The sequence below is a fragment of the Manis pentadactyla genome, chromosome 8 (assembly GCF_030020395.1).
Source record: "Manis pentadactyla isolate mManPen7 chromosome 8, mManPen7.hap1, whole genome shotgun sequence".
Taxonomy (NCBI): Eukaryota; Metazoa; Chordata; class Mammalia; order Pholidota; family Manidae; genus Manis; species Manis pentadactyla.
The window spans coordinates 135,597,519-135,619,230 of NC_080026.1; the positions used below are offsets into that span (position 1 = coordinate 135,597,519).

The window sequence follows — 21,712 nt, forward strand, 5'->3', positions numbered from 1 at the left end:
CCGGGTCTGTCCGGTCCCAGGACCCTCCTCCAAGGCAGAAAACCCAGTCGGAGGCATGACATCATCAGGCGGGGGTCTGACCCGGGGGCCGCGCAAACCACACGCCTCAAGAATCGCAGAGAATGGCCCCTCCCCTGCGCGGGGGCCCCCTTGGGGCGTCCGCGGGCCGGGCAGCCGGGGGGCAGGGCGGGGACGCGGGAGGCCGAGCGCGGCCGGGGCCCCGGGGCGGCGCGGCCCGGGTCGGAGCGCGCGAGGGCGGGCGCAGTGCCCGCGGCCGTCCCGCCTCTCGCCGGCGCTCCCGGCCTTTCCCATCCGGCCCGCGACGCTCCGCCCGCCCCGTCCCACATGACACCGCCTCCGCCGCAAACTTTTTCCTCCCCATCCTGTCGCGGCTCGAAAGGAATGGAAAATGGCGGCCTAGGCGCGGAGTTTCCTGGCGGAGCAGCGGCGGCGGCCATCGCGGCGGCCCGGGGCGCAGGGGCCCGGGGGCGCCATGACGCGCTGGGTGCCCACCAAGCGGGAGGAGAAGTACGGCGTGGGTGAGCTCCGCGCGCCGCCCGCCCTCGCGCCGGGCCTGCCCCAACTTCCCGGGGCGCGGGGCGGGCGGGGCCCCGCGAGCCTGTTGCGTCCGGCGCGGGTGGGGTGCCGGGTGGCCGTCGCTGCCGGGAAGGGGCGCCCCCGCCCGCCCCGCGCCTCCCCGGCTCCACTGCCCAATCTCGGGCTCCCCGTCGGCGGGCGCTGCTCGCCCCGAGCCGGGGCGCACGCCTCCCCGCGCCCCTCGAGAGCCCGGGCGAGTCGGTCGGGACACGCGGGATGCGGGACAGCTGGTGTCACTTCCCGGGGGTATCCCCTCAGACATCCCCCTCTCGGGCGGGCACCCGGGTGGCCCCCAACCCGTGGATCCCATTCTGCCCACGGCCGGGAAGTTTTGCTGGGCCGGGAAGAACGCGGGGTCATTGTTCAGCCGCCGCTTTCTGCCTTTTGGATGGAGTTGTGCTCAGGATCCGGGGCTCCGGGTGGACAGTTGCAAGTTGCAGTGAGCAGAGCGAGGAAGTGTGCTCTCTTCGGTGGGAAGTGGCCTGCGAGACCCAGTGGTGGTCCTGGCCTCCCCGGGGAGAGACGGCCAAGCGCTGGGATGACCCCGGGATTCGGAGAGCCGCTTGGGGAGGGCGGGGGGCCAGTTTCCTGAGGGGCAGTCGGGCGAGTCGGGTTGCAAATTTACGTTTCTGACCGAGTGGGCACACATTCCGGAGAGCAAGGCTTTCCTTAAGGACAAAACAAACAGCCCCCTCCCCAGTCCCAAGCACTCTTCGCACCCCGGGTTTGCAGCCCAGCCTGCCAAGGGTGTAGGTTCCTGCCCTCCCTGAACTCGCCTGCCCCGGGGTCCAGGGTGGGCCACGGCTGCTCCCTGGGATCCCTGGATCTTCCAGTTGGTGTTCAGCCTGGCTTTCCTCCGCAATCCGAAGGAGTCCTTGACCACCTCCCTCACCCAGGCCAGGCTCTGCCTGACTGGGAAGGCCTTTTGTGACTTTGGCCTTCTTGCACCCCAGCCTGCCATGCCCGGCTTCTTGGTCTCTGAGCCTTTGGGTGCTGTGCCCCCTCCCACTGTTCCTCTGGTCAGTCCTGGCCCTCTGACTCCCTGGGAAGCCTCCTGGGTGGCTCCAGCCCGCAGGGCTCTCTCCTTTCTGTGACTCCGGTTGCCCCTGTCTGCTCAGTGCCAGCGACATACCGTGGAGCCCGCTTGGACAGTGACAGCTGCAGCAGTTCTCAGACCATCCCACGTCCGCCTCCGGACCCACACTTGGCTTGTCCCACGCGCAGGTGTGGAGGCCTCCTTGCTTCAGGACCACTAGGGCTGAGCTGCCTTCCCACTCCTTTCTGAAGGGAGGGGACTGAGGCTCAGGCGGGCCCGTAAGGGTCAGTGGCAGAGCTGGGAGCTGAGCTTGTAGGCAGCACCCTGAAGCCCCTGGAGGGTTTTATCCCTGCCACGGCCTGATGGAAACGTCTGCATCAGTCCGCATCTGTTGGGGCTGGAGATTCTGGGTGGGTGTGGTGGCAGTGGGGGGCCAGGCTGGGCTGAGCCTGCTGGGGGACACGCGCGGAGGAAGCAGAGCGGAGACCAGCAAAGGCTGCAGGGAGAGATGGAGGAGCAGCTGGAGCTGGGGCGCTGGGGGGAGGCAGGAGGAGCAGGGCCGCGGGGGGGGGGGGGTGGTGGGGACAGTCTGCTCTCACTCCTGTTTCACAGAGGCGGGAGATGCATCGCTTACCCAGGCCCGCAGGAGCAGTCAGCGCTGCATTCTGGGTGGGAACCCCGGATCCAGTGCAGGCTCTTACCCCCACCGGGCGGACCGAGGAGTGGGGGAGGGCCTTCTCTTTGGAGCGTCGCATTTTAATACACCTGGATACTTGGCTCCGGGGGTGATCTGATGGTGTCAGGACACCCGCTTCCAGAGAAGACCAAGGGGACCACCTACACTCCGAGGGAGCAGGGTCTCCTCCCTGGGGAGGAGGCTGTGGGTGCGAGCATCCCAGGCCCTTCCCCTTGGAGTTGCTTATCTTCCAGAAGCTTCACTAGCACATAGTCCAATGACTCCTAACACCACATCTTTGGCTAATCCTTTGGTTTTAAGAAAACTGTTGGCAAGTTTCCAAAGAAGGGCATCCTGTCTGGTTTTGGCAGGCAATCTAGGAAGGATGTGAATGGCTGTCAGGTAGAGGAGAGCGGGCTGGCCTGCTTAGTTTCAGCGGGCAGTGGAGGTGAGAGAGCTGGACTGGGTGGCAGTGACCAGACAGGAAAACTTGTCACAGAGGGCAGGCAGGTGGGCTTGGAACCCCTGATTCTGGGCAGAAGGAAAGCGGGATCTGAGCATTGACTTAACACAGGGGATTCCACTGGGTCTCAGGAAGGGCGCTGAATGGGTTGTAGGATTCATTCTGGTTTGCTAATTGACTGTTTCCCCTTATGGAAAATTCTGGATTATCCCCCTTATCAACCACAGTGTTTTTTAAAGGGGTGGCCTAACAACAGGGCTGTGTTTCCCCAGAAGGGTTCTGGTGGGTGTGGGTGGACTGTGCTTCCATTCTGAGCAGATGAATGAATCACGAGGGGAAAGAAAATGATAAAACTCCATCTCATTTGGAAACATGAATCACAGCTCATTGTTTGCAAGTACTTGGAATCTGTTAGAAGCATTGTTTGTAAATGAGACACTTCAGTTATTTATTTATTTTGTAAAATCAGGAAAGGAGTAAACAGATCTCTTGCTTCGTCAGCAAAGGCAAGAAATGTTGGTTCTTAGGGGATTCATTCCAAGTGGGAGGGTGCCATGAATTTTACCAGCCAATTAATTTCTTCCTTTGGATTTGAGTCTGGGGGATTAGCGTTTCCACACCTGGTTTAGTAAGGCAGGCCCGAACTTAGACTTAGCTGTCACACCCTAGGCTTAGCTGTCACACTGATGGCTTGGACCAGATGAACTTTCCCATTACCTCCCAGCTAGGCTGAGTTTTCCTCCCAACATCAACTGTTGTTACGGATCCTGTTCCTAAGATAGGGCAAAAAAATCTAGCTGGCTCGAGAGCCACACCTGAGCATGGTGGTCCACATTTCAGTGATGGTGCTGGAGGCAGAATAATGCTGCCTCCGGATGTCCATGTCCCAGTCCCTGGAACCTGTGAATGCGATGTGTGACATACATGGCAGAAGGGACTTTGTTGATGTGGGTGGTTAAGGTTCTGAACCTTGAGATGGGGAGTGAGCCTGCATTATGCATCTGGGCCCCAAAAGCAGAGAACTTTCTCTCCTGGTCACAGAATTGGAGCTCAGAAGAGAGAGCAGGAGTGGAGTCAGACCCGGAGCCTGGGAGGTGTCTGACGCGCAGTGGCCGGCCCTGACACACAGGGCCACCACCGGAAGGCCCCAGGGAGCGAAGGGTGCCCCCAGCTGACAGCCAGCAGGGACACAGCGACCTGAACCTTAGAATCACAACTTGATTCTTCCAACACCCTGGATGAGCCTGAAAACAGCCACCCCAGAGTCTCCTGTGAGCCCAGGCGGCTAACACCTTGACTTTGAGACCCAGGATGCCTGCCCTGGAGAGCTGTGAGATCATGCATGTGGGTGCTTCTAAGCTCCTGAGGGTGCGGTGACTGTTAAGGCAGCATAGAAAGCGAATTCAGCTGATGTGGAGATTGGGTGAGCAAGGTTCTCCTTCCAGCCTCTAGCTTTGTTGTGAAGCCGACTGAACACGGAGGACCCTCCTGAATGCTCCCCCTTTCCTCTGGCTCTCCACAGAGCTCTCAGATGGGTGTGTATCTGCATTGCAGATACCTTTAACTCCTGGCTCTAGTTGTCATGTGGCCCTTGGGCCAATTACTCCTGCCTCCAGGGCCTCAGTTTCCTCATCTGCAAAGTGGAGCTAAGCCTGCCTGCCACAAAGACTGGTGAGGGTTTGTTAGGATAATGTTGGCAGAGCACGTAGCACCATGTTTGAGATAACCCAAGCACTCAATGGAGTGTTGCTTTTGTTAACTTTTTATCTAGTAAACAAATAGATATAAAAAAATAGAAATGTAGTGACAAGTGATTTGGATTTAACAGTGTTTGGGTTTGGCTGTCACCGTTGCTGGAAGAATGCTTTCCTTTAAAAGTTGTTTTCTTAAAGGTGTGCTTTGCCCTATGTTGGGGGGCAGTCACATTTGCTTGGTGTTGAGAAGCATGACTTGAGTGTATTCAGATTAGCTCTGGCCATGATAATTGCTGGGAATAGTGTAATATCCAAATAAATTTGAGTGTGGGAGTTGCAGAGAGATCTCTTTTGTTATCTAGTGTAGCAAGCAAACTGCTACCTTGGGGAAGAAAAATTAGATTTGCTCATAAGTAAATAGAAATGCAGACATTTTCATTCACTGGAGTTGGCAGAAAAACCAAATAAGGACATATAATATTTCTACAAAGCTGATTTTACTTAGGAAACATTACAAAACTTTTAATTACTGTTGTGCCAATGTTTACCCAGAATATCAGACTTTTATGAGGATTGTCTGAGGGTGTGTTCAGTAGTTTGTCGTTCTGTTGTGACTCCTGAGGGTGCAGGTAGTGAAAACGAGGAGGAAGAAGCAATAGGCAGTTGTTGAGGGCTTTGCAGGGGCATCAGAGAATGCCCAGGGCCTGTGCCCAAGCCAGCTTGCACGCACTTTTTTCTTTCTCTTTTTCCTCTCTTTGACTCTCCCCCAATCTCCTTCCCACCTCCCTCCCTTCCGTAATTCCTTTCTCTTTTTCTTCATTAAACTTTGTATTTTCAGACAATTGTAGACACATACAGTTTTAAGAAATAATACAGAGATCCTATGCACCCATGACCAGTTTCCACCGAGGTTATGTCTTGCAAAACTTCAGTGCAATTCCAGAACCGAGATATTCACATCGATACAGTCAAGGTAGAGAACATTTCCATCCCCACAAGAACTCTCCTTCTGTAGCCACACCCACCTCCTCCCTCCATCCCTCCCAATCCCTGGCAACCACCGATCTGCGCACCATTTCTATAATTTGTCATTTCAGGCATGTTGCATAAGTGGAACCATACAGTATGTAACCTTTTCCCTCAGCATAGTCTGTGGAGATTCCTCAGCTTGCTGTGTGTATCTATGGTTGGTTCCTCTTCATTGGTGTGTTGTTGTGCTCCCTGGTATGGAGGTGGCATCGGTGGGTTAACTGTTCACCGGCTGAAGGACATCTGGATGTCGGCTATCACAAGTAAAGCTGCTATTCGTTCACGTGCAGGCTTTTGATTGTTAAGTCTTCGTTTTCTGGGACGCGTGCCTGGGAGTGCAATTGCCTAGTTGTATGGTAATTGCATGTGTTAAGAAACTGCCTTTTCCAGAGTGGCTGTCCCATTTTGCATTCCCACCAGCATCTTATGTGTGATCCAGTTTCTCCTAGCCAGCATTTGTTGGTGTCCCTGTGGTCATTTTAGTCACTCTGAGAGGGGTGTAGTGGCACGTCCTTGTGGATTGAATTTGCATGTTCCTAATCGCTGCCCATCCGTGAAGCCTGTATGGTTTAATTTGGGATGAGCCCATGGACAGTGCCTGGGCTGTGGCCCTGGGGAGGGCCCCTGGGATTGGGGGGGCTGGGGTGGTGGTGCAGCAGGAGAAGGGCTGCTGAGCTGGGAAATTGTCAGGTTTGTTTAGAGAAGGGCCCTGAGTCCAGTGTGAAGGGAAGACCGTGGAGTGCGAGGCTGGTAGGCAGGCCCAAAAGGTGGAGATAAATAGCGCTTTACACAGCCCACCACTGGGCGTTCAGATTCTTTCAGTGTGTTGAGGTCTGCCTAGAAGTGAGCAATGAAGAGGGGACCCAATGAAGGAGCAGATTGTGGGTTTCAGTCTTGACACGGCCAGTTTTCTTTCCTGTGACATGGGCATGTCTTTGAACCTCTCCGAGCTATTTCCACATTTTCAAAATAGATGACGCTGGGAGGCCTGGTCTATAAGATCAGGTGATGGGCGGCTCATGCTGACTAGTTAGCTTTGGAAGCATTGTTATGCAAATACAGTGCATTGTTCCTAAGTTTGTTTGTTTTAATATGGTGGGATGCGCTCTCGGGCCCTCATTCAAGTTCATGTGGGCGGTTTGTGTATTAGTCCTCTGCCTTAACAAAGTACAGTGCTGGGGGCTTAACCTACAGAAATTAATTTTCTCTCAATTCTGGAGGCTCAAAGTCCAAGATCAGGGTGTGGGCAGGATCACTCCTGAGGCCTGTCCCTGGTTTGCAGATGGCTGTGTCGCCCTGTGCCCTGTGTGGTCCTCCCTCTATGTGTCTGCAGCCCAATCTCCTTTTAGAAGGACACCAGACACTGGATTAGGGCTCACCCTTATGACTCCATTTTCCCTTAATCACTTTAAAGATCCCATCTCCAAATACATCCAAATACATTGCAGTACCAGGTTGGGGTGGGCTTTGAACTTCAGTGCTTGGATTTTGGGGGACATAACACCCCGTGGTATGATTGTCAAGACACAGACTTATCCTCTGAATCTGTGCTCTCCCTTCGGTGGCCACCATCCGAGTTATTTTTTTCTCTAAGAGTGCGGGGTCTGGGAGAAGGGAGGGGGAAAGGTGGGGGTGTGCAGCATAAGCCTCCTCTATGCTCACACCGCTCACGGAATCTGATTTAAGGAATTGAATTGGTGTCTGTGTTAAGCCCTGGAAATTCCTTGTAATCAAATTAGTGACAAGATGATTCGATCAGGTAGTTTGAGACCAGAAGAGCTGAGCAGTTATGAGTGTGGTCATGCACATAGTAGGTACACCAGAGAACAGCTCTTCCTTAGAGACTCATCAGCCTTGACCTGCCGTGCTCACCTGTCTTTAGTATTAGGACCCTGAGACATCCTGCCTGGAGGTATTTCCAGGTTCTCTCAGTTTCCGTTTTTGTTTGAGTAACATGTCCAGGCTCACTCCGATTACAGAATCCCAGTTCTCTAGTGACGGCCAGGAAGGCCTTTGGTGCTGGTCCTGCACATTCACTGTCTGCCCACTGAACAACTCAAGGGGGTGCTGCACTTTGTAGACCGTGAGGCTGGCTTCTCAATGCTTGATAAATGTCAGTTTCTTTCATTCTTCATTGTTTTGTAAGTAGGAGCCTTCAGTTGCCTAAGATTAAATCTCTAGTTTAATCAGGCTCTCCCCAGCACCCCGATCTGACTTTCGGACTAAAGCAATTTGGGCCTTATTGCTTCTGTAGCCCCTGTTTGTTGTAAGCTGAAGGTCAAAGATGGGGGAGATGTTTCCTGGCACCCTTGGAATTTTAGTGTTTGCTCTGAGGTCAGATCAGGGGCTGGGGTTCCTATTGATTTCCAGGGGTCCAAAAGAACTAGGTGAAGGGAGATGCTTAAAGCTCCCTGGGAGAATCACTCATCAGAAACATCACTCGGAGGCTTTATCCTGGTGGGTTTACTGTTTACAGTTGCACCTTGTGCTGCATTTCCTCAGCTGTGTGATAGAAAATTTGTATTCCATCTTGAGTGATTTTTTCTAACTTACTTGGATATGTTAGATACACTTATATAAACAGTTGACCCTTGAACAACACAGGTTTGAACTGTGCGGGTCCACTTACATACACATTTTTTTCAATAGATAACATCAGAAATATTTTTGGAGGTGTGCGACAATTTGAAAAACATTTTCTTTACTCAAGCTTACTTTACTGTATTAATACGGTGTATACATATAACATAAAAATATGTGTTAAATGACCATGTTATCAGGGAGGCTCTTGATCAACATTAGGCCATTAGAATTAATTTTTCAGGGGAGTCAAAAGTTCTATGCAGCTTTTTGATTGTGTGAGAGTTGATGCCTCTAACTCCCACATTGTTCAAGGTCAGCTGTAAATATAACTATTATGATGTCCTTTCTGTGTGAGGGTTGGCTAATCGCTGTAACAAACAGCCCCAACATTTCACTGGTTTCTTACAATAAAAGTTTGTTTTTCCTTCATGTCCTGGTCCAGGTGGGTGGTGGGGAGATGCAGGGGCTCTGATCCATCTAGTCATTCAGGGACTCGGGCTCTTCTGTCCTGCGGCTCTGCCTCCACTAAGCTCTTGGCCTCCTTGGCTTGTGGATGGAGAAAGAAAGAGAGTTGAAGGGGAGTTCACAGATTTTCTTCCCTGCTGGGGCTAGAGGTAGACCATCCCTCTGCTCATATTCCTTTGCCCAGAGCATGGTGCCCAGCCACACCAACAGCACTTGGGGCTTGGAAGTACTTTCTAGCCCTGTGTCCTGCAAGAATAGAAGCTTGTGGATATTGGGGTTCCTCTGCATGTTCCCATCCACGCTTTCCTTCCCATAGTCAGGAGTAATTATGTTGGCTCCTTTAGCGTTTTAGGCATTGCTCAGAGATCATAGGTTCCCACACCTTTTCGTCCCCGAGAGTCACTTGGCAGAACAGATGTCCAGACCTGCACAAAGACATGAAGAGATGTGGAAGGACAGATGCTACCTTTTTCCGTGGTGTGTTTTCTGCTGCTTACGTCTGTAAGTTTCAGGATGTTCCTTGCTGGATGCTTCACCCAGAAGTGTGCTCATGGTGGGGAGCGGATCCATTAGTGTGAGGAGAGCCGCTTTCTAAATGAGTCGTCTTTACATCTGTCTGGCATTTCCTATTGTCCCCATCCTAAATTCAACATCCCTGTTCCTGTGGCTGTTGAATTCTTTGGGCCTCAGGAGGTGGTGAACTAAAGCCTGGTAGAGAACTGTGTCTTTGTTTCTAAGTGGTGGTTTTGTTTATTAGGATGCAACCTTTTTATTATTGTTAACTCTCCTCTTTATGACTAAGCATATACAGAAGAAGGCACAACCACAGTAACTTTAAGTGTGTGGGGGAAGGAGCACCGATTGGGAGACAGAATGTCTGGAATCCAGGCCTGGGAGCAACACTTCTCTGCGGCCTTGTTTACCTTCCCCAGCCTCGGGCTCTGGGAGAGGGAAAATAATAGAGCTTGTGTTCACCTTGCAGCTGTGCCTGGGGGAGCTGGCAAGGTACTGTATGGGGAAGAGCCTTCACAAGAAGTAATACTCAACGTGATGTTACCGATAGTTGCTTATGTCATTGCTGTTAACTTCTTATAGAGAAAATACGCCATTTCTGGTGATGGTTTTAAATAGTTTTTTAATTGGAAAAGGGTAGTGTGACATTGTGAGCTTTACTTTTCCTGAAGTTCTGTCATTTTTGTTTGTTCCCCGATATTGTTTATTACTAGACAAGTCGCTAGTAATTGAGTAACATGTGAGCAGATGAGCATTCTGCATAGGCTGTTAATCTGGGTGGTTGCACCTCTGTGCAGCGATGAGTAGTGAGGAAAGGAAGGTAAGAGTTCCCAGCTTCAGTGGTAGACACGACTGATGTCAGCCACAAGAAATGAGAGGTGAAAGAAAACTGTCTTCAGGGAGCTCCTCCCTCCCTCCTCTCCTTCCTTCCAGTTGACGTGCCAGCTTTGTTCTAGATGCCGGGGACCCAGAGCCACCCTCATGGGGCTTATGTTCTGGCACCGGTCAACAATCCCTTATCTGAATGCTTAGGGCTGGTGGTGTATCACAATTCAGGTCTGTCTCCGTTGAGAGGATGGTGGGGATGCGCAGATGGCTCATGAACACCCCCGGTAGACATTCCCGCAGCCGCTGTGGGGTGCTGGTGCAGGACGTCAGAGAGATGACCTATAATTAGCCTCGTCTCTCTACTCAGGCCCCATTTTTGCCATTAAGTGAAACAGGGAAACCTCTACGTTTGTGGACCTTAGGGGGATCTCAGGGATGTGGATCTGTGATTTCTTTTCAGTCAGACCGTTTTAGTGTGTCATCCGTCCTGGCCTCTCGGGGTCTCAGACTGTGGTGGCTGCCGCCTGATAGGAAAGGCCTTTAACGTGGCCTTCACGGCCTTCTTGACCTCATTTCCTGCTACAGAGTTGTCCAGCGGGGTGCCTGGCTGGCCCCAGGTCACGGTCCGCGGTTCCTCTCCCCTGCCTGAGCTTGTTGGGGTGTGTGTCCGCCCCCGACCTTTGCAGGCCTCATCCCTCGGCCTCCTGACCCCTTCTGGGAGGGGCCCCACCTTTGTTCCCAGCCTGGGGCTGGGAGGACAGAGTGTGTGAGGGCTGAGGGCCCAGCAAGAGGGGTCAGGTCTCCAGGGCCTGGAAGTCCCAGGGCAGGACGAGGGCTGAGGGACGGGGTGGAGAGGACAGTGTGGGGAGGGACGGCGACCCCGGGCCAGGGAGTCCGGAGGGAGGAGCCGGGAGGCCTGGTTCCCCTGAGAGCTCAGTGCACTGTGGTTTTCCCTTAACTGCGTTAACCAGAACCTGCTCAAGCCAATTCTGGGCTCATACAGTCGTGTGGTCCACGAAGAGCTCTCACCTGCGCAGAGAAGGGGTCTGGGGCCGCCCGCCCTGGATCTGGGTACGACAGGCCCAGCCTGCGTGTGGAGCTGGTGCTGCCCACGGACGGATCCGCCCGCGGTGCAGTGCCTGGCGCCGGTGAATATTCAGTGACGTCATTACCAACCAGGTGCTTCCGGTGGAGGCGGCGCCGTCACAGCCAGGAGCACGGTGCCCAGTTGGGATGCATGGTGGGCTCTGCCACCCCTTTGTGCCCGTTTGCTTACTTTTACAAAGTAAAAGTCCTGCATCACAAAGGCGCTGGAGGGTTAAATGAGCTAATGCAGGGAAAACTGGGTTTCCAACCTGCGTTCTATTGACACCCTGGGATGACTAATGGTCCGGTGGTGGGTGTGTTGCATGGTGCCCGGCAGCATCCCTGGCCTCTCCCCACCGGGTCCCACTAGCACTCCCTTGTCTCAGCTGTGGCAAGCCAGAACAGCTCCAGACATTGCCACATGTCCCCGGGGCGGCAGGACGGTTTCCCGTGGGGAGCCAGGGGTTAGGCACTAGGGGAGTCTAATACTTGGTCAGCCCTGCATGGTTGTTAACTGTTGCGTTGTGACTGTTATGAGATGCAAAGGCTTTCCTGCATATTTGGGAAGAAAGGTAGAAACAGGCAGGCCTTGGTTCCTGAAGCGTGCATTGGGGAGGGGATCAGGAGAAGACAGGAAGTGTGGAGGGGGCTCCGGCTGGCGTCCTGGCTGCCCAGAGATGGTCAGGAGCCTGCTGCATTTTCCTCTCCTGAGAGACAGACGGCAACTTTGAGGGCAGGACCTAGGAAGGCTGCACAGATTGCCAGGGGAACTGTGAATCCTCCCCAACGTTTTGTCTAAGAAATAGCATTTAGGCTTCCCGGAGACCTTCATGAATGTGGGGAATTAAGCATTTGCTCTCAAGAGTTTTTTTTTTGCTGGAATAAAGGTAGGTTTCAAGCGTCCTTTTTTTTTTGTCCCCAAAATAATAACTTATTTTCTTTAGCATAATTGACTTTACCAGGGGCAAATAATGATTTAGCAGGAGGGAAATGTGTTTATTTTTCTTCCAAATTGCTGTGCTTCTATTAACTTCACTAGATTTATTTCCAAGTCCTTCTAACGTCATGTGTGTTCTACTATCCATTTTTCAAAGGCAAGAATGCGTCCTGGTCCTCCAGACACTGTGGCCAGGCTGCCAAGTTCCTTTAGATTGTCCTTGGTGGGTGCTGCCTTGAGGATGAGCCTGGAGAGGCCAGTGGGGGCTGTGAGGGTGAGAACCCCCACAGGGCGCTCCCATGTATGTATAGGAGCGACAGGACTTAGTCCAGCTGAGCTGTGTGATGTCCGGTGGTATTTGCGTGCCCAAGCAAGCTCTGACACACTCAGCTACCTGTATGGGCAGTGCCACAGTGCCTTTGTATATGCTCTTCTGGCTACCTAGAAATACCTTTCATTTACCTTCCACCTGGCTAGCTTTTCCTGGCTCAGCTCAACCTGTAAACCTTTCTTGCTCATCTGGGCTGAATGAAGGGCCCTTCACGTTGCTCTCTGTAGCTTCTACCTATGGGAGCAGTTGGCATCCCACGTTGTACAGCAGCAAAGACTGGCAGTGAGACCACTGTTCTACAGAGATGATCAGAGACCTTGAAAGCTGCTCAGAGCCTCACCAGGGTCTGGGGACAAGGGCTGAGTTGTGCTCCTTTCTCTGTTCTGTGCACCCAGTGTGGTCCCTGGCACACCTCATTGAATGGAGGTGAGGGGACAGAGGTATTTCATCTTGGTGAAGTGTCAGGCGCTAACTTGAAAGCTGCAAGTGCCCTGTTGGTGGGGAGCCATGCCCCTGGACGGGTGGCCCCCTTCAGCATGTGTGCAGAGCCAGCCCAGGAATGCAGTAGGTGATTGGGTTTTAAAGCTCCCTTACCTGCTGTGGGGGGCTCCCTAATGTGGGGGACTCCCTAATGTGGGGCTCTGACCTAAGAAAAGTGGTGGTTGGCTTCCATGCCATGTACATATTTGGTGATCTTGGCGGCTGGGCAGCCTAACCAAGCATGTCCATTCATGTGCTCCTCAGGTAACTGGGGGCATCACCAGCATTTTTGTAATTTTATTTTTCCTAAGACTTACCCCTAAGTTTCCCCCTCTTCTCAGCATTGATATAAGTCAGCTTCTCCAGGCCCTTCTTGATGTCATGTCCCAATAATGTGCCTTCTTAGTCCGGTTGCCGTATGGTTAACTGCAGGGACTGGATTGGTGGGAGGGAGTGTAGAGGAGGGGAGGTGGCGGTGTGAGTCTGGGAGCCAGCTCCTGGCGTCTGTGGCACCCTGGTGATGCTCTGAGCAGCTTTCAAGGCCTCTGATCATCTCTGTAGAACGGTGGTCGCACTGCCAGTCTTTGCTTCTGTACAACGTGGTGATGAAAAGCCAGTGGAATCAAAGTAGATCATCTATGCTGAAATACTTTGTAATTGTAAAGCACTGAACAGCTAAAAGGAATAGTAAGACATTTCTGTTTAGAACAGAGACCAGTAGCCTTTGGCTGTAGAGATCCAGATAATAAGTGCTTTAGGCTTTGCAGGCCAGGAGGCAAAATTGAGGATGCTATTTATATAACCATTAAAAAATGGAACCATTTAAGAATGTAAAATCAGAAAAACACAGCAGTTCCTCAAAAAGTTAAACATAGAACTAGCATATCACTCAATAATACCTAAGTCTCTTTCCAAAGAAATGAAAACAGGCATCGAAACAAATACTTGTATATGCGTAACAGCACTATTTACGGTACCCGAAAGGGGGAAATGGTCCCAATGCCCTTCAATGGATGAAGGCATAAGTAGCAAAGTGGCAGAGCCATGCAGTGGAATAGTACTCAGCCTTAAGAAACAGTGACGTACCGGTACCTGTTACAACATGGATGAACCCCGGAAACACCCCGAGTGAAACCAGCTAGTCACAGAGGACATAGGCCTTGATTCTCTTTATGTGGACTGTCCAGTGTAGGCAGATCTGTAGGCACAGGAAGCAGATGAGTGCTGCCCGGGCCTGGGGGAGGGCAGGGTGCTTAATGGGTACAGAGTCCTCTTGGGGTAGTGCATGTATTTTAGAACTAGAACTAAGTAGAGTTGGTGATTGTACCACACTAAATGTACAAAAATGCCACTAAGTTGATTAGCTGATTAAGTTATGCAAAAAACTGGTGAAGATCATTCTTAGCTTACCGGCAGTACAAAACCAAGCTGTGGCTGGATCTGGCCTGCAGGCCATGGTCGGCTGACCCCTGGCTCAGAGTCTTGTGATCTTTGAATTTTAGGATAATGACTGTTACTTTTGTAAGAGTATTGTGTGCTAAATATGAAAAGAATACAAGCAGTAGGAAAGGTCTGAAGATAGACAAAATACCTCCCAAGTGTTCTGCAAATCATCTACCATTCCGGGATAACCGCCCTCCCAAGCATCTCTGATGATGTGTCAAGAAGAGACAGAAATGGGACTGACTCTTCATGGCCTCTTCAGATTCATGGACTTTTAAAGCTGAAAGGGCAGCTCCACCTCCAGTTGCCTAATGAGGACCGGGAGGCTGTGGGAGTTGCAGAGCAGAGGCCCCGTTGACCACCCCATTCACAGCTGAGGAGCAAGGAGCCCCTGGAAATGTGGGGCATGGGAGAGGTGGTGAACAGTGAGCGGAAGGTTTAAAAGAGCGATTTAGCAGAAACCCAGTGCTTGCGGATTCCTGCCTCTGCCACCGCGTTGCCTCCAGCGGAATAGAAAATGCAATCTCCATTTCGCTGTTTTCACCTGACCAGCAGTTGCGGTGGGGACCAGATGTGGTCAAGGGCTCTCAGACATTGGTCTGCACGATTTCCCACTTTGATCTCTGTGATGTATAGGTAGGCACTTAAATGTGGGATTACTGTGGAATGAGCCTTCAGAGGGAAGTCTAAGTCCCTGGAAATGAAGGAATGGATCAAAGTGTTTCTTGAGGACAAAGTTTTAATAATTGTGGTCTAGTAGTACTGCATTAGTCCTGCCATTTTAAAAGTGAGTATTTTATTTATCTGCCAGAGTCTGCCCTTTCTTGCAAATATGTACAGCACCTTTGCAGATTTTCTTTAAATGTTCAGCCTAAAACTTTTTTTAAAACCAGTTTATAAAATTTTCACTGGGCGTCCTGCCTTTATCACCAACCTAATAATAATGATTAGTGGTTGGGAATGCGTTTCTGGCCCAAAGAAATGGAATGTTGGTGCTGAGCCTTCTTTTCCATTTTTATTTCTTTTCTTGTTACATACAGCTCCTTGCTGGGCAGTAGGCCTAATTTGCCTTCTGCTTATGTTCTAACATACTTCTAATTATGTGTGCACACAGAGCTCGGTGACATCTTGGCCTTACCTACTCCAGCCTCTTCACCCTACCCACTAGGTCCTTGATGCCTTTTCTTACACTTGGGAGCCAGGGGTACGTGAAATACACACATTGCAGAGTGAGAGGTGCATCTGTACAGACGAATCCCAGACTTCGTGGGACAGCTGTGACCCAAATGAAACTATGTTAGTAGAGATTTTTTTTTTTTTTTTTTTTTTTTTTTTTTTTTTTTATTGAAGGGTAGTTGACACACAGTATTACATTACATTAGTTTCAGGTGTACAACACAGTGATTCAACATTTATATACATGATAATTCTAAGTACCAGCTATCACCATACCAAGTTGTTACAATATTTTGACTATATTCCTTATGCTATACATTACATCCCGGTTGCTTATTTATTTTACAATTGGAAGTGTGTACTTTTTCTTGGTTGTTGTTGTTAGGGCATCTCTCATTTTTATTGATCAAATGGTTGTTAACAACAATAAAATTCTGTATAGGGGAGTCAATGCTCAATGCACAATCATTAATCCACCCCAAGCCTAATTTTCGTCAGTCTCCAATCTTCTGAAGCATAACGAACAAGTTCTTACATGGAGAACAAATTCTTACATAGTGAATAAGTTACATGGTGAACAGTACAAGGGCAGTCATCACAGAAACTTTTGGTTTTGCTCATGCATTATGAACTATAAACAGTCAGTTCAAATATGAATACACATTTGATTTTTATACTTGATTTATATGTGGATACCACATTTCTCTCTTTATTATTTTTAATAAGATGCTGAAGTGGTAGGTAGATACAACATAAAGGTAGAAAACATAGTTTAGTGTTGTAAGAGAGCAAATGTATATGATCAGGTGTGTGCCTGTAGACTATGTGTTAATCCAAGCTAGACAAGGGCAATAAAACATCCACATATGCAGAAGATTTCTCTCAGAACAGGGGGGGTGAGGTTCTAAGCCTCACCTCTGTTGATCCCCAATTTCTCACCTGATGACCCCCCAGCGACTGTGCCTGTCTTAGGTTGTTCCTCCCTTGAGGAATCTTACCCGTCTCTGGCTAACCAGTCATCTTCCGGGGCCACACAGGGAAATGTTAAGTTGGTAAGTGAGAGAGAAGCCTTATTGTTTGAAATGGTTAGCTTTTTATTTCTTTGCATATTTATGCCCTGTGGCTTCTATGCCCAGCATTTGTCTTGAGGTATCTTTACCACTTGGAGGAGTTATGATACTCGGTAAATTTGATATGAGGCACGAATTCTATTTAAGAATTCGTTGTAATTAGGAAGGAAGAAGAAAAGCTATAGAAGTAGCAGGCGGGAGAAAACATGGGAAGATTGATTATTTCTTTGACATATCTTCTTGTAGAGTAACTTCAGCATGTATATATTTTAAGCTACTACTTAAATTGCGCACACACATTAACATAATAGGAGTATAGTTACATAACCGAACCATATCTGTAATTACCAGCCATCTCCAGTGAAACCAAGAAAACCAGTTAGGCACCCTAGGCATTTGTGAAAACTTATCAATGATATGATGGTTATTATATAACTGAATTTGAATAGTTTGAGAAAAATCAGACAAATTAAAACAACCCATTCCTGGGCACTGTTCACATCCCATATGTTCTTTTAACAGTAAATAGTCTGTAGTTGTAAGATTTTGGAGCGCTACAATTTGCACTTCTCCTAATTCTTGGTTGAGTTCCAACAGTATAGATCCAGTCAAATTTGTTGTTTTACTGTATGCACAGGCCAGCTTAGATATCTCCTTCATTCCCATGGCAAGTCCAGGAGCTGGTGGGATGAGTGCATCTACAGCTGTAGCAGTGCGTGGATCTTTGTTGGGGTTTTTTGATGATCATCTTCTGGCATGAGTCTTCCCGAGAGTGCTGATGTTGGAAGTTCTCTTTCATATCGTTTCTTAGTTCATTTTCGGGGTAGCCAAATTAGGCTTTGATCCTCTGTATAAACACAAACAGACCCTTTGCCTACACTTTTATATGTCCTTTATATTATTGTGTAGAACTCATTAGAGGTCACCACATAGGAACTGCATTTTTTTTTTTTTAATCATTAATCTACACTTACATGACGAATACTTACGAATACTTTGTTTACTAGGCTCTCCCCTATACCAGGTCCCCCCTATATACTCCTTTACAGTCACTGTCCATCAGCGTAGCAACCTGTTGTAGAATCACTACTTGTCTTCTCTGTGTTGTACAGCCCTCCCCTTTCTCCCACCCCGCTATGGATGCTAATCTTAATACCCCCCTACTTCTCCCCCCCTTATCCCTCCCTACCCACCCATCCTCCCCAGTCCCTTTCCCTTTGGTACCTGTTAGTCCATTCTTGAGTTCTGTGATTCTGCTGCTGTTTTGTTCCTTCAGTTTTTCCTTTGTTCTTATATTCCACAGATGAGTGAAATCATTTGGTATTTCTCTTTCTCTGCTTGGCTTGTTTCACTGAGCAAAATACCCTCCAGCTCCATCCATGTTGCTGCAAATGGTTGGATTTGCCCTTTTCTTATGGCTGAGTAGTATTCCATTGTGTATATGTACCACATCTTCTTTATCCATTCATCTATCGATGGACATTTAGGTTGCTTCCAATTCTTGGCTATTGTAAATAGTGCTGCGATAAACATAGGGGTGCACTGATCTTTCTCATACTTGATTGCTGCATTCTTAGGGTAAATTCCTAGGAGTGCAATTCCTGGGTCAAATGGTAAGTCTGTTTTGAGCATTTTGATGTACCTCCATACTGCTTTCCACAATGGTTGAACAAGTTTACATTCCCACCAGCAGTGTAGGAGGGTTCCCCTTTCTCCACAGCCTCGCCAACATTTGTTGTTGTTTGTCTTTTGGATGGCAGCCATCCTTACTGGTGTGAGGTGATACCTCATTGTAGTTTTAATTTGCATTTCTCTGATAATTAGCGATGTGGAGCATCTTTTCATGTGTCTGTTGGCCATCTGTATTTCTTTTTTGGAGAACCGTCTGTTCAGTTCCTTTGCCCATTTTTTAATTGGGTTATTTGTTTTTTGTTTGTTGAGGCGTGTGAGCTCTTTATATATTCTGGACGTCAAGCCTTTATCGGATGTGTCATTTTCAAAGATATTCTCCCATACTGTAGGGTTTCTTTTTGTTCTATTGATGGTGTCTTTTGCTGTACAGAAGCTTTTCAGCTTAATATAGTCCCACTTGTTCATTTTTGCTGTTGTTTTCCTTGCCCGGGGAGATATGTTCAAGAAGAGGTCACTCATGTTTATGTCTAAGAGGTTTGTGCCTATGTTTTCTTCCAAGAGTTTAATGGTTTCATGACTTACATTCAGGTCTTTGATCCATTTTGAGTTTACTTTTGTATATGGGGTTAGACGATGGTCCAGTTTCATTCTCCTACATGTAGCTGTCCAGTTTTGCCAGCACCATCTGTTGAAGAGACTGTCATTTCGCCATTGTATGTCCATGGCTCCTTTATCAAATATTAATTGACCATATATGTCTGAGTTAATGTCTGGATTCTCTAGTCTGTTCCATTGGTCTGTGGCTCTGTTCTTGTGCCAGTACCAAATTGTCTTGATTACTATGGCTTTATAATAGAGCTTGAAGTTGGGGAGTGAGATCCCCCCTACTTTATTCTTCTTTCTCAGGATTGCTTTGGCTATTCGGGGTCTTTGGTGGTTCCATATGAATTTTTGAATTATTTGATCCAGTTCATTGAAGAATGTTGCTGGTAGTTTCATAGGGATTGCATCAAATCTGTATATTGCTTTGGGCAGGATGGCCATTTTGACGATATTAATTCTTCCTAGCCATGAGCATGGGATGCGTTTCCATCTGTTAGTGTCCCCTTTAATTTCTTTTAAGAGTGACTTGTAGTTTTCAGAATATAAGTCTTTCACTTCTTTGGTTAGGTTTATTCCTAGGTATTTTATTTTTTTTGATGCAATTGTGAATGGAGTTGTTTTCCTGATTTCTCTTTCTGTTGGTTCATTGTTGGTATATAGGAAAGCCACAGATTTCTGTGTGTTGATTTTGTATCCTGCAACTTTGCTGTATTCCGATATCAGTTCTAGTAGTTCTGGGGTGGAGTCTTTAGGGTTTTTTATGTACAGTATCATGTCATCTGCAAATAGTGACAGTTTGACTTCTTCTTTGCCAATCTGGATTCCTTGTATTTTTTTGTTTTGTCTGATTGCCGTGGCTAGGACCTCCAGTACTATGTTAAATAACAGTGGGAGAGTGGGCATCCCTGTCTAGTTCCCGATCTCAGCGGAAATGCTTTCAGCTTCTCGCTATTCAATATAATGTTGGCTGTGGGTTTTTCATAGATGGCCTTTATTATGTTGAGGTACTTGCCCTCTATTCCCATTTTGCTGAGAGTTTTTATCATGAATGGATGTTGAACTTTGTCAAATGCTTTTTCAGCATCTATGGAGATGATCATGTGGTTTTTGTCTTTCTTTTTGTTGATGTGGTGGATGATATTGATGGACTTTCGAATGTTGTGCCATCCTTGCATCCCTGGGATGAATCCCACTTGGTCATGGTGTACGATGGTTTTGATGTATTTTTGAATTCGGTTTGCTAAAATTTTGTTGAGTATTTTTGCGTCTACGTTCATCAGGGATATTGGTCTATAGTTTTCTTTTTTGGTGGTGTCTTTGCCTGGTTTTGGTATTAGGGTGATGTTAGCTTCATAGAATGAGTTTGGGAGTATCCCCTCCTCTACTATTTCTTGGAAAACTTTAAGGAGAATGGGTATTATGTCTTCCCTGTATGTCTGATAAAATTCCGAGGTAAATCCATCTGGCCCGGGGGTTTTGTTCTTTGGTAGTTTTTTGATTACCGCTTCAATTTCGTTGCTGGTAATTGGTCTGTTTAGATTTTCTGTTTCTTTTTGGGTCAGTCTTGGAAGGTTGTATTTTTCTAGGAAGTTGTCCATTTCTCCTAGGTTTCCCAGCTTGTTAGCATATAGGTTTTCATAGTAGTCTCTAATAATTCTTTGTATTTCTGCGGGATCTGTTGTGATTTTTCCTTTCTCATTTCTGATACTGTTGAATTGTGTTGACTCTCTTTTCTTCTTAATAAGTCTGGCTAGAGGCTTATCTATTTTGTTTATTTTCTCGAAGAACCAGCTCTTGGTTTCATTGATTTTTGCTATCGTTTTATTCTTCTCAATTTTATTTATTTCTTCTCTGATCTTTATTATGTCCCTCCTTCTGCTGACCTTAGGCCTCATCTGTTCTTCTTTTTCCAATTTCGATAATTGTGACATTAGACCATTCATTTGGGATTGCTCTTCCTTTTTTAAATATGCTTGGAGTGCTATATACTTTCCTCTTAAGACTGCTTTTGCTGCGTCCCACAGAAGTTGGGGCTTAGTGTTGTTGTTGTCATTTGTTTCCATATATTGCTGGATCTCCATTTTGATTTGGTCATTGATCCATTGATTATTTAGGAGCGTGTTGTTTAGCCTCCATGTGTTTGTGAGCCTTTTTGCTTTCTTTGAACAGTTTATTTCTAGTTTAATGCCTTTGTGGTCTGAAAAGTTGGTTGGTAGGATTTCAATCTTTTGGAATTTACTGAGGCTCTTTTTGTGTCCTAGTATGTGGTCTATTCTGGAGAATGTTCCATGTGCACTTGAGAAGAACGTGTATCCTGTTGCTTTTGGATGTAGAGTTCTGTAGATGTCTATTAGGTCCATCTGTTCTAGTGTGTTGTTCAGTGCCTCTGTGTCCTTACTTATTTTCTGTCTGGTGGATCTGTCCTTTGGAGTGAGTGGTGTGTTGAAGTCTCCTAGAATGAATGCATTGCATTCTATTTCCTCCTTTAGTTCTGTTAATATTTGTTTCAGGTATGTTGGTGCTCCTGTATTGGGTGCATATATATTTATAATGGTTATATCCTCTTGATGGACTGAGCCCTTTATCATTATGTAATGTCCTTCTTTGTCTTTTTTTACTTTCTTTATTTTGAAGTCTGTTTTGTCTGATACCAGAATTGCAACACCTGCTTTCTTCTCTCTGTTGTTTGCTTGAAATATCTTTTTCCATCCCTTGACTTTAAGTCTGTGCGCGTCTTTGGGTTTGAGGTGAGTCTCTTGTAAGCAGCATATGGATGGATCTTGCTTTTTTATCCATTCTATTACTCTGTGTCTTTTGATTGGTGCATTCAGTCCATTTACATTTAGGGTGATTATTGAAAGGTATGAATTTATTGCCATTGCAGGCTTTAAGTTTGTGGTTACCAAAGGTTTAGGGTTAGCTTCTTTACTGTCTTACTGTCTAACTTAACTCGCTTGTTGAGCTATTATAAACACAATCTGATGATTCTTTATTTCTCTCCCTTCTTATTCCTCCTCCTCCCTTCTTCATATGTTGGGTGTTTTGTTGTGTGCTCTTTTTAGGAGTGCTC

At 47.9% G+C, this 21,712-nt stretch overlaps 1 protein-coding gene across 5 annotated transcripts in view; it reads left to right on the forward strand.

The window, feature by feature from the left end:
* Positions 1-295: 295 nt before the first annotated feature.
* The window catches only part of DOCK1 (dedicator of cytokinesis 1), a 480,397-nt gene continuing 458,980 nt past the window's right edge, over positions 296-21,712 (forward strand). The window contains exon 1 of one of the 5 annotated variants that reach the window (XM_057506476.1): positions 296-539. In XM_057506476.1, the coding sequence (XP_057362459.1) occupies positions 494-539 (46 nt within the window). In that variant the 5' untranslated portion in view covers positions 296-493. The remainder of the gene's footprint in view (positions 540-21,712) is intronic. The other 4 variants (XM_036899031.2, XM_057506478.1, XM_036899029.2 and 1 more) reach the window with 4 other exon arrangements.